This window comes from Thermobia domestica, chromosome 7, assembly GCF_964235325.1.
Source record: "Thermobia domestica chromosome 7, izTheDome1.hap1.1, whole genome shotgun sequence".
Classification (NCBI taxonomy): Eukaryota; Metazoa; Arthropoda; class Insecta; order Zygentoma; family Lepismatidae; genus Thermobia; species Thermobia domestica.
The window spans coordinates 45,348,914-45,361,945 of NC_137460.1; the positions used below are offsets into that span (position 1 = coordinate 45,348,914).

At 36.5% G+C, this 13,032-nt stretch overlaps 1 protein-coding gene across 1 annotated transcript; it reads right to left on the reverse strand.

Annotated features, from left to right (window-relative positions):
• Positions 1 to 584: 584 nt before the first annotated feature.
• Positions 585 to 9,098, reverse strand: LOC145690050 (solute carrier family 66 member 3-like). The gene is made up of 2 exons (XM_081764555.1): positions 8,207 to 9,098; positions 585 to 1,147 (listed from the first exon to the last, which is right to left on the reverse strand). The coding sequence occupies exon 1, from the start codon at positions 8,857 to 8,859 to the stop codon at positions 8,245 to 8,247; it is 615 nt and encodes a 204-aa protein (XP_081620681.1). The 5' UTR covers positions 8,860 to 9,098; the 3' UTR covers positions 585 to 1,147; positions 8,207 to 8,244.
• Between the last annotated feature and the right edge of the window lie 3,934 nt (positions 9,099 to 13,032).

A 13,032-nucleotide genomic window follows, 5' to 3' on the forward strand; every position in this document is an offset into this window, starting at 1 on the left:
TTGTCCAGGTGTTTGTGATACCAACAAAAGTACTGGACCCGATCTCATGGAGTTGTAGCAGTAACGAGTGCAATTACTTATATAGCTGACTGTACTTCACATCAGAATTTAAAGAATGCCTTCAAGGGAGAAGTTATTAGGTTCCCTGAAGTAGGAATTTATTTTGCAGGTGGGGGTACAAAGCCAGTTTCGCTGTCTGCCGATATGATTTTCCTTAAATGTAAGAACTCTGGAGCCACCACTAGTTATAGTTCTTCGTTGACCACTCCTACGTTTCCTAGAGGTTTGAATCGCCCTTTCTGTGTTGCAGTTCTTCATCAAGTTCAAAATTATCGGTGCATCTCTGCAGTTACAGTGTTATCTGAACTCTTCTCTGTACAGTTCGTATAGATACTCGTTCACAATGAAAGCACGCTAATACTCTGGGCTTTTTTGCACTATGTGAGGTTGCCATTTTGTTGTCATTTGTGTGACATCACATATGTGTTGCCAGATAAGCAAAACAAAGATGGTTGAATTGTTAGATTCAATGAGTCATTTATCTTTATTGTATGTGTTTCCTGTATATATAAAATTATGATAGGTACTGTTGAACAAATAACTTTATTGCTTTAATATACAAGTGTCTTTTTCTTAATTGCTTATTATACTGCTTAGTGATATTAGTACTGTTCGGTGATTACAAATGTAATACTTTTTTGAGCACAATGCATTTTCTTAATGGGAAAATAGTTCATGTGTGTTTGCACTTAATGTTCCATCAAAATCTTGTTGGTAATCAACAATATGGGTATCAATAGATATGTCCTAGATATAAATAATTTGATCACATATTCTCAATTTTTTTAACGCACACATTAGCTATCACAACTCTCATTGATATGACTAGAACCATTAAAAAGGCCGTGAATGTGACTTTTAACAGTTGAAATAGTCACACGGTGGGATAAAAAATTAGGTACAACAGTTACAGAATGAGCTACTGAAAGAATCCCGATTTTGTAATGTCTGCACAAAAATTTTCTTTTGTGTAAGCATGTACTATGATTTTGTGATTATGGTAATTGCACTTTCAACAAAAGACTTCCTTCTTAATGAAAAGTAAGTAACTTGGTAATTTGAGCGAATCTGCTGCTGATCCCCAAACCTGAAACGAAATAAACATATTTTATTAAACAGGGTGTCTACTATTTCAGACAAATAAAATTCCCTGACTTCAGGTTTTCCAGACCAAAACAGAAAATTTTCCAGACTATATTTTAGTGAAGTTAAGTAACCTCAATTCTCTAAACACTTGTAGTTTTATAATATCTATTCTCTTAACTGCGACAGCTGTTATAAAAATACGAACAACGCTAAAATAAGTACCAATTTATTCCTGGCAAGAACAATATTGTTAAATATAATGTATTTTTTGATGGTCTTCCATCTTCTCTTATAGCCATCCCTCTCCGCTTCTTGTTTTAATACAACTAATATATATTTATTTCAAATACAAAATGTGTAAATGACAAAACATACATAATAATACACAAAAATGCGTATAAAGATTTTACAGTTCATATCATGTACTTGCGAGGTACACCCAGTTACATAAACTGGACTATACAAGTGATTTACTTCTATTAGATTTTCATTATTCCAGAACATGAAGTAGGGCTAATACATACACGACAATACACACAAATGTATGGATTTACACAGAATCTTCTTACAAATATGCAATCTCTCCGAAAACGAAGGATATCCAGTTCAGATAACTTCTCTGATTTTAATGCTGTACGTGTTGCAAATCCGACATCAAGCTGCTTAGCCGAACACAGATCCTTACTACCATCTTTTAGGCAATCTTGTCATGTGCCAATCTATCATTAAACGGGTACGTTGTCACTATTCGTTCCTCGAGATCCTGTCACACTGCTACGCATCTGCAGCTACGTTCCAGTAGGGCAAGGCATCGGATCGAAGACACAGATAAGGAGATGTTAAAGAAGTGATAGACTTTATGTACAAGAAGAGAGATGTTGAAACAGCTGACAGTAGTCGATATCATTCTTTTGCATTTGAATACTTAAATAAAACCCAGATTTCAAAATCTTTAGTTCATTTATTATGCTACGCATGCCCATTACATAAACTTTCCCGTGTACTGTTGCACACAATTTATCAGTTTGAATATCCATAACTGTAATCTAGTATTCGAACGGTCAGTTGAACATGATTTGCTTAAGGAATTTACAATTTCTAGCTCATCAAAGAGAATGAGCCCAAGGAACTTAGCTGAAGCTGATCATTTCACTAGATATGTCAACTAATGATACGAAATAAATTTAGTTCCAAGATATTTTAAAGAAATAATGATCTAAGCACAATTAATTATTATTTTCCAATATTATGTGCACTAAATAATCTAAATAGACAACGATAATTATACCGAAACAAAATATTTTAGGAAATCTTATTATTTGATGATAATTGAGTACATTTTTTATACAAATCATAGTTAAAAAGAACAAAATTGGCATTACATTCATAGTCTATAGAGTCCAATCCTTATTATGTGGTGCAGATAGAGAAAATAACAGCACACTAGAAATATTATGAAAATTAATTATTTAACGTTGGAAAATTATAACGCCATTTGACTGATCAGGAAATAATCAAATAAAATATAATAAACGAAAAGAAACTGTAACGAAATCAGGTCGTTACAACCTTTCATCAGGTCTTCAGAACTTGCTGCTTCAATCGCAATGGATTTTTTTTTTTTTTTTTTAATTTAACAAATCTAATCATAAGGGATTTCCGAAGTTTAAGTATTTTATCATAAAGGAAAGCAAGCATTGGTGAGTCTGAAGTAACAGTTTGGAAGAAAGCTTATTTAGCTTCAAGCAAAAATATTTGTGAGACATGATTTAACAATTTTCAAGCTGTCACAAGGTGGTTCTCGATTACTACCTGAAATTGAATCGACATACTTCTTCAAGTGTGGTAATAATTGCTTAGCTTTGTCTACTATATTCACGTTTTGTATTCATTGAATCGGGCAGAACTTTTTAGAAAATACAAATGATCCAGTAAATGCCACAAAATATATCCTTCGCGCTGGAATATTTTTGAACAAGTTGTAGGTAGCCTTAGAAACACAGCTAAATTACAATCACAACTTTGGAAGGATGTTTTGAACGCACTATCAATAACATGAAGATCGCTGCTACCAATTTCAAGTAATCTTTTACTTTCAGGGCGATTACTTGCCAAAGTTTCCTTTATCGTATTGAAGAACAGGGTGTCTGCTGATACTGGAAATACTTGAATTATACTGGAATTTAATTTGGTATTGGAAATGTACTGGAATTTTGACCCACATACTGGAAAAATCATGAAACTGGTAATTTGTCAACAATACTTTTTTGTAATTGTTTTAATAATCTTAGAAACAGTTTTGTATCCATTGAGATTGTAAATTTTTCCAAGGGTTGGTAAGATGGCGTAGAATGTTTTACACAGTAGAGCGTCATGCTCTTTAATTATTTCAATTTAAATTTAAAAAACAATTTCAATCTTAGACACAATTTAGGGCATTGCAATTTTTATAGTATTATATTTGGTCTAGGAATTAATTCGTGCGGTTGGTACGCACACATTGAAGCTGTAGTACAAACACAAAATACATAAATACCTTAAGAAAAATATTGTCCATCGCTAGCCACCACTTTCGCCCATCTGTCAGGCAATGTACGGATTCCGTGGCGAAAGAAGTCCTCATCCTTGGAAGCGATCCAGTCAGAGACCCATGTTTCGATATCTTCTGAAGAAGTAAACCGCTGTCCAATCAAATCGTTGTTCATGCAATCGAACAAGTAGTAGTCCGAAGGAGCAACGTCTGGTGAATACGGCGGGTGGGGTATAACTTCCCATCCGACATTTTCTAAATAGGTTTTGACCGGTTTTGCGACATGTGGGCGAGCGTTATCATGTTGAACAATAAGTTTATCATGTCTGTTCTCCCATTCTGGTCGTGTTCTGGCCAGAGCTTGCTTCAAACGCATTAACTGTCGTCGATAACGTTCTCCATTCATAGTTTCACCCGATTGCAGCAGCTCATAGTACACCACACCTTTCATATCCCACCATATGCACAGCATAACCTTTGCACAGTGAATATCTCGTTTTGGTTGTGATGGACCTGGTTCACCTGGTTTCACTCAGGCCTTTTTTCGTTTAGGGTTCTCGTAATGGATCCACTTCTCATCACCCGTAATAATTCGATGCAGAAACAACTTTCTGCGCTGTCGTTGAAGCAGCAATTCGCAAATGGTTTTTCGTCTTTCAACGTCTCTGTCTTTCAATTCATGTGGAACCCAATGTGACATCTTTTGAATCATTCCCATGGCTTTCAAGCGTTTGGAGACCGTTGTTTGATCAACGCCTAATGCTGCTGCCAGTTGTTCCTGCGTTTGACACGAATCCTGCTCGAGCAATGCTGTCAATTCTTCGTCTTGAAATTTTTTTGGCTGTCCAGCTCGCTCTTAATCTGCCAAGCCGAAATCACCACTTCTAAACCGTGCAAACCACTTCTGACACGTTCGCTCAGCTAGAGCATGGTCACCATACACTTCCACCAAAATACGATGACTTTCAGTCGCACTTTTCTGCATGTTAAAGTAATGCAGCAGGACACCCCGCAAAAACACTTTATCAGGCACAAATTGCGCCATGTTCACTTAACTACAAACTGGTGTTGTTGACGCTTTAATCCACTGCCCTATACTACGAACGACACGCGATGACAGGAGTTTGCAACACACGTGTGGATACACGGAACTGTGGGACGCTCCGTTCGTTGTGCCATCTCTTGTCCACCCGCACGAATTAATTCCTAGACCAAATACATTATTTATTTATTTATTTATTTTTGTGTGTTCTACGTTTCTGCCTTCCTTTTTAATTAACAAAATAGTGTGGAAACAGAATTACTTGAAACAGGCCAATTCGTTCAGTTTAGAACGAGCCATCTTCTACAGTTACAATATCAACAAAAAGATTTAAAACAATTATAGTGAAGCAGTCAACTGGGCCATAGTGCTGTGACTTTTTTATAAAATCTCCCGCGAGGGAGATGAATAGAATAGAATAGAAATTTTTCCAAAGCAAGATTTGTATACATTTTGTAATTAGACATTTAAAGCAATAGGTGGAGTGGAGGGCTGTGAGGGGAGTTAGGAGGCCATTTAAAAATGTTAAAAAGTCATTGTATTTTTAAAAAATCACGGCTAACTAAATTTATTAAAAATATTCTTTTGATGGTAAAACGATTACAAACCTAAAAATCATCAAGAGTGTGATTATTCCTAAAGTATTTTTAAAAATAACTGTATTAGGTACTATAATTTTGCTGATAGTTGTACTGATTATACTGGAAATATACTGGAATTTTGAAAATGAAACTCAGTAGACACCCTGAAGAATTTCCCATTAACTGCTGGTCCGTTTACAGATATCTGAATGATATTTTCGAGATTGGATGTTTTTTAATACCTTCTGCAAATGCACAACGCAAATCTTCAGCTGTCGTATGTCCTAGGAAAGGAATACTGAATTTAAGTATCTAGTAACCACGTTATTTTGGTTCATATCCCAAAACGAACTAGTATGTCCATCTGTTCCTTTTCTGAGACTGTTTAAGCGTTCATCAAAACATATATACATTGGGACAGAAAGAGAGGGCTCTTTTTCCAGGAATTCTGAAAACCCTGTCCACCCCTCTAAACCTTCCGCTAACAAGTCTCCGCGACACGTGGTAGAGATTTATGATCCCTTCTGGCTAAAAACCAATGTTGCCTCAATTCCTTTTTCCTAGTTGATTTCTTTTTTAAATTTCTGTTGTTAACTGAGAATAGGAAGGAAAGCTTTCTCCTTATTTTGCCGGACTTTAACTACACAAGTGGATCGCAGGTACGGCAACACTGAGAGCAGTGACAGCTTAAACATTCGCGAGGACTAACCGAGGGTTGTGGGGGTGAAAAGAAGCAGTGGTTGGGGAAAGAGCCCTTTAAAGCTGTCCCGATGTATAACCAGTTCTTTGTTCTCTAAGACTTTTAGGAGTTCGATCTGGAAGAAAGGACCTAATCCAAAAGCAATAGTATACGCTATTTTGTCTTTCTGGAGTTTCATAATATTAGCGATTTCATTACTTGGAAACGTATGTGCGAATAAAATAACTGCACTATCTCCTTCTCCTAGATTGATGTGTTATAACTGAATTAAACACGACAAAATTTCAGTGCGAGTAACTTCGTCTTTACAAAGAAATGTGCGCATACTTCAGTCTTTAACATCACTCTGAGAACACATACTTCGGTCTTTCATATCATTTGAAGGTCACATACTTAAGAACACTGCGGGACAAGATTTTTTTAGAAACAGTATCTGTATGTAAAGTGCCCGCAATATAACTTTCGGAGTTCATTTTGATTCCTGAATTTGGTTAACCACATGTTAAGACTGCTACACCTCTCTCGTGAGTCTGCTAACGAACGATGCCTTTTGCCACTTTCGTGAGAAACAATATTACTCATATTACATAAAGCAAACTTTTGTTTACACAAAATACAGTAAGCCGAAAATTTGTCATCTGGTACTTCTCGGAGCCACTTCAACTATCATCGGTGAATTTCTTTTTCCAACCAAAACTTGTTAAACACAGATTTCTTCACCATAGTTACTGCTCAAAAGATTATATATATATATATATATATATATATATATCAGTACTTACTACAAGAAGTGATCTTGTTAAAAAGTTACAAGCATACCAAAAATATTCACAGAAATTACTTGCAAAATAATAATCAATATCACAAAAAACACGCTGAATGCCAAATTGCACTGAAAATGGAATATGGAGGAAATGGAATAGGAGTTTTAAACCTAACTAATGTAGATACGCATTATATTACAAATTACCATACATAGTTAGGCTCTAACTTATCGCTACATTAAAATGAACAAGATCAGAACAAATATTATTTAGGACTTTATTGAGGGTCACCGCTTGCAATAGTCTAGCTACACCCCTAGACATGAAGATTATTTTCTAACATGGAGATCAGAAACCACGAGCTCCAGACGCAAACTTCTTTTTAGAAGTCCTTTCTTGTATGATTTCTGGTGTAGCGAAAAATTGCTTTTCATACATTATACAGATAAAATGTAAAAGCAATGAAATAAACCTAACTTTGCCAAAAATTTCCAGAATATACAGAAAATTCCATGACTTTTCTCTGACTCTTCCAGAAATTATAAAATTTCCTGATTTCCCAGGTTTTCCAGACTAATAGACACCAAAGCTATCATAATTAAAATCTGGTTAATCATACTACTATCAACACACTTTGTTTTCCTCAGCGAACAGTCTTTCCAAGTATTGGTAAGGTGATCTCATAGAAATAGCATAATTATGCCTCGGCATATATACAAGATGGTTTAAAAGTTACTTTCCCCTGTGATAAGACAAAATTACAATACTTGTATTTATTGCTGAAGAAAGCAAATTCGTGATACATTGGTAAGTAGCAAATCGGTGATACATTAAATAGTAAAGGGTCGCGGTAGCTCAGTGGTAGAGCGTTCACCTCTGGTGCATGGGGTTCCTGGTTCGATCCCAGCTCGCGCCAAGTGAACTTTGTGGTAGAGAAACACCGTGTGCGTAGGTTTTCTCGGAGTCTCCCGTTTCCTCCTACTTTCTTCATTCCACCATTTCATTCATTTCTCATCGTCACCGTCTATTTTAGCATAGCCGGCATATCTGTGGGATGTAAAACTGAAAGATTTCATTTAAATAGTAAGTACCGGTACTGTATTACTTACTATTTAATTGTGCCACCTACAGAAATTTCTTCCTTACAAATTTGTGTTTCCATGTAGAGTATTGAATTTTATTTGTAAATTTTGCAAAATGTGGAGTGCCTAAACTTGACCAGAACTCTTTTGAGTAAGTAATATATATTTTGTAGGTACCAGTGAGGATTTAAATATCACTCATGAAGACCCCTTCGAAGTTAATAATATTGTCTTCGAAGAGAAAGTATTAGTTTCGATTTCCGTAGGAAATTCCCACGCGTTCCAGAACGCATATTAACCGTAAAACCACATCTTATTTTAGCTGGAAACATTTTAAATTTCATATAAACTTCTTACTCACCTCTAAAGCAGCTTACATCTCTTGCACCTCTATTCAGTTCAGATTATATTCCTTGGATTGCGGAAGTGCACAGCAGCTAGAAAAACAGATGAACTAAGTATTGTGCCAACTATAAAATTTGCCAGCAAGTAGACGTCCGCCGAATCCATGTAGATGGTGAAGATTCGAGTAAAATTCGAATACACAGATAGTCCCCACGTAATGAGACTAACAGCTGACGAATCCCTAGTGTTCAAAATTTCCTTCAGGTGCATTATTTTACTTGAAGCACCCACTGGTGTGGTAAACGGTATTAGCAGAGTCAAAATATTGGCTGGTATTATACCAAAAGCGAACCCTGCCATAACAGCTAGATACAATCCAAATGCACCGATGATATGAATATTTAACATACCGTTGTACTTCAGTACCAGAAAAATAGTTGCTATCTCTTGAATTGCTAATATTGGGTATTCCATATACACCATTATTGAATACCGGTTTACGTAGTTATAACACATAGTAATGGAATAACTCAGTAAACTCAATAATAGGCCACTGAGGCTAACACCCGTTGCACTTCTTTGTTCTTGAATGTTTAAAATCTGCGGAATCTTTTGAAACAAACATAGTAATATAGTGGATACATTTAAAAAATCGAATAAAAGAGCCATAGGTAGGCTTATACTGGTTTGAGAATTAACACTTCTTTGATTTTTCTTTCTTTGTTAACTAAAGGTGAGGTTTTATATCTTTAGGTGGAGATTTTGGTCCCGTTCACCTATATCATTGAGCGTCGTTATAAATACTTGTTTTGTCATATAGCAGTTCGGCAATATATATATATCAGTATCGGTTCGTGGACCACAGAAGTAGCGGTTGCAATATCAAAAGTATGTGTGTACGCACGAGTGTTCCCTATCCCGACGTTCTTGAGTTTTATCTAAATAATATTCAGAAAATATGAAGATAAAAGTCTCTTCAAGCTCTACTTGTATATTTATTGATTTAAGTACATCCTTTCTTTCAGTTTAACGTCCCATGTTATACCCTTTAGGCTACGAAAGACGATTATTTAAGCAAGCAAATGATGATGGAAGAATTGGTGGAATGAGAAAGTGGGAGTACCTCGAGAAAAACTACAAATACGTTGTTCTCCAGGGTAACTTTTTACTTTGAGCAAGGCGGTGATATCCTGTCACTATGAGTATTATTCACAGGCTAGCACTGATTCCTTGCTGTTCCTAATTCACATAGATGTAATTTTTATATTTTTTCATCAGATGTCGTTGCTGTTCCTGACTCAGATAGTATTGCCAAGCGACCGTTAGTGAGTGAAGGCGGGTTAGAGCCCCGCAGGGCATTTTGTTTTCTGTCTTTCGTTCTTGGGAAGTGGAACTGGAACTGCGGAAACCAGTTAAGATGAATCGGTACCTCTCACTGCCTTAAAACTAACTAACTCTATGGCCTATGGAACCCGGAGGTTCAGTGCCGCGTTCACAAAAGCTCTCCACTGACTTCTATCCTTAGCTAATTGGATCCAGTTTCTACTTTGTATTCCTATCTCTGCGAGATCCATCTTAATATTATCCTCCCATCTGCGCCTAGGTCTTCCTAATGGTCGTTTTCCGATTGGTCTACCAGTCAAGACTTTGAAAGCGTTTCTACTTTCTTCCATTCTAGCTACATGACCTGCCCACCTAAGCCTCCTAGACTTGACGACCCTAACAATGTTGGGTAAACCGTATAAACTATGTAGTTCCTCGTTATGGAGCTTCCGCCATTCCCCATTCTCGTTCCTCTTGGGTCCGAATATTCTTCTCAGGATCCTGTTCTCAAATACTTTCAGTCTATGTTCTTCCCTCAGAGTAAGCGACCATGTTTCGCAACCATACAGAACAACAGGCATGATTATCGTTTTATATATTTTAAGCTTCAAATTCCTCGACAGAATTCGCGACGACAAGAGATTTTGAACCGAATAGTAACATTCGGCTTCAGAAAGTAAAGAAGTATCGGTTCATGGATAACGTGTCAGCTGCACAAGCCCTGATTGAGGCTGGAAACAGAAGACTTAAAAATGCCATGAAGAAGGTGTCGCAAAATTAACACGTGTACTAGTGTTTTAGAGTTCATTATTGCACCTTTAAAATGTAACAGTAAAAAAGTGTAAGTATAATAAAGGTGGATCGAGAGAAAGGCATGGGCAACTCGGACCTCAAGAATTTTTCTTTTAATCAGTAAATCAAGTCATTTATTTCAATCATTTTTTTTTTTTCAAACTAAGTTTAAAACGTAAAAGGTTATATATACTCTCATTCTGTATTAATCTAAATCTTGTTACCAGTTGCCCATTGGGGTGAAAGGTGGCCTTTTCTTATAATTCATATTATATTTATATATATATATATATATATATATATATATATATATATTGTTGTATAAACCAAACTGTCCTATATTTTTCCATGTCCTGCTGGGAGGCCTGGATCATGTATTTTTGTTTTGCTGCTCTACTGGAAAGAAGCATTAAAGTAATATTATTTTTTTTTACTTTGAAAATGAAAAAAACAATAAATAAATGGAAGTTTTAGTTTAACGTCGCACATTGTGCTCTTTAGTCTAAAGGAGACAGATGATTATCCAGCATACAAACCAGGAAACTTGAACAAAGTGATGTGTTGAAAAAATGTAGGAGTATGTTTAGTACAAGGGGTCCAGAAGCTCGTAGAAAACACAAAATTTACAGGAGAAATGAATGATGCAAGTACTTAGACGTAACATAACGTAACCAAATCTAACCTAACCTAACATAAACTAACGTAAGCTAACCTGAACTAACCTAAACTATCCTAAACTAACGTAATATTAGTAGAAATAAGCGAAATTCTATCATTTTTTGGAAAATTATTTGGGATCCCTACACTAATATAACATAACCTAAAGTAACCTAACGTAAGCTAAACTAGCCTAACCTAACTTAAACTAACCAACCCTACCCTAAACAAACCGAATGTGAACAGAAACTACCAAAATTGTATCATTTTTTAGAGAAAAATGCTGGACCCCTTCTGCTAAACATAGGCCAAAATGTAAACTGCAACTTAAAAAAAAAAAAGTAATGAATTAAAATGTATTATAGTTCTAATAATAATAAAAATAGAAGTATTTCAAGGATTTTTGTACTATTAGTTCATAATTGTAAATGGTCCCATTCCTGGATATACACTTGTGCTGTTGTTCTTGAACAAAGTGAAGTGTTGGTATGTGAACTGTACATTTTAAAAGAACTGAAGAAACGATGTAAGTAGTAGCAATATTTCAAGGAGTTTTGTAGTATTATTGTCGGGATGTATAGAAAATAATGACATAACACATTCTACACGTGCACATTCAGTTTAGAGTAAACTGAATGTTTGCGTGTAAAATGCACTAACGAGGGAACCTATTCAAGTGCAACTCTGACTTCGAGTCGAGACTATGGTTGTTGGATACCTTGTCCCAAAAGAACATAACACGAAAAGTGATACATCCTCGATCGCAACCGTTGCAGAGATATAAGCGTGAAAAGTTCTAAATTGAGCGATATCCATGACTATACATTACAAAGTCAGCTTCCGGGTCAGATTTTTCGGAAACGGTCAGGTAACGAAACTCAGCGAATACATATCAAAGTAGTGTTGGGAGCCCACCACCTTTTGAATGAAAAAAATGTTGGCCCCGGGGCACTCGCAGGGTCCCAGGCGGGGTCCAACTCAAAATTGGCAAATGGAACCGGGGGTCAAGTAGCATATTGTATGAAAGCTATTGTTAAATAAAAGAAGATAGAACAAATCTCAACTCTCTATGATGACCCTGTGCAAACGGGCAACTGGTCAAAATGTCAATACAACCTACATCAGAAAATATATGGCCACTGTGAGAGACTCTGCAACAATTTGTTTAACTTCAATACCTTGCACTTTTAAACGTGTTTTTCTGTTTTGTTATTGTCACAACTTAACAGATTTAGAAGAGTGGCCATATATTTTCTGATGTAGGTTGTATTGGCATTTTGACCAGTTGCCCGTTTGCACAGGGTCATCATAGAGAGTTGAGATTTGTTCTATCTTCTTTTATTTAACAATAGCTTTCATACAATATGCTACTTGACCCCCGGTTCCAGGGTGCGAATTACCGGGGGGATTTTCCCCCTCAATCACATTTTGTTCCCCCCCCAAAGAAATCAACTGAAGTATCCCTACCGGGGATGCTCGCTTTCCCCCCCCAAACCATGCTTAGTATAATACCAAATTTCACTGATTTTTGACATTTCTTGTAAGTTTAATCTTCTAGCTGTATTTCGAAATGAGCGATGTAAACTATTCAGTTTTGGTCATTTCTAATTTCTCCACTATTTTCACCAGTGGCGGCCTCTGAGGCAGTGACGCCTCGAGAGGTAGAAGATTCAGAATATTAAAAGAAAGCGAGTTAAATATCATAACTGCTTCTGAATTTCTTCCTTTTTTCTGCCCGCTGCCGTATCTATTTAGTCGCAAGACCTAGCGCGAAAGACCTGGCGGTGGCAACTCTGCTTCGGTGACTGTCACCAGGCCCTTGCTTCTGAATGCTGCTTGGCATAGTGGTATCACCATATACGCGTCCTATCAGCTGTGTACGGGAAAGGCTTTCCATTGCTTCTAGCTCGTGACAACGAAAGCTTGTCACGCAGAGTCCGAAAGCAGCCGATATTTCACGATCTCATATATACTGCTTGGGGGTTGCCGCGGGTTTCTCACACCAGGTGAAATTTTCAGTCTCGTGGAGTAAATACAGTTTACGAGTATCGGAAAGATCTAATTGATGTT

Coding starts and splice junctions, on each gene's coding strand:
- LOC145690050 (XM_081764555.1), bottom strand. CDS start 8,859: ATGGCTCTTTTATTCGATTTTTTAAATGTATCCACTATATTACTATGT.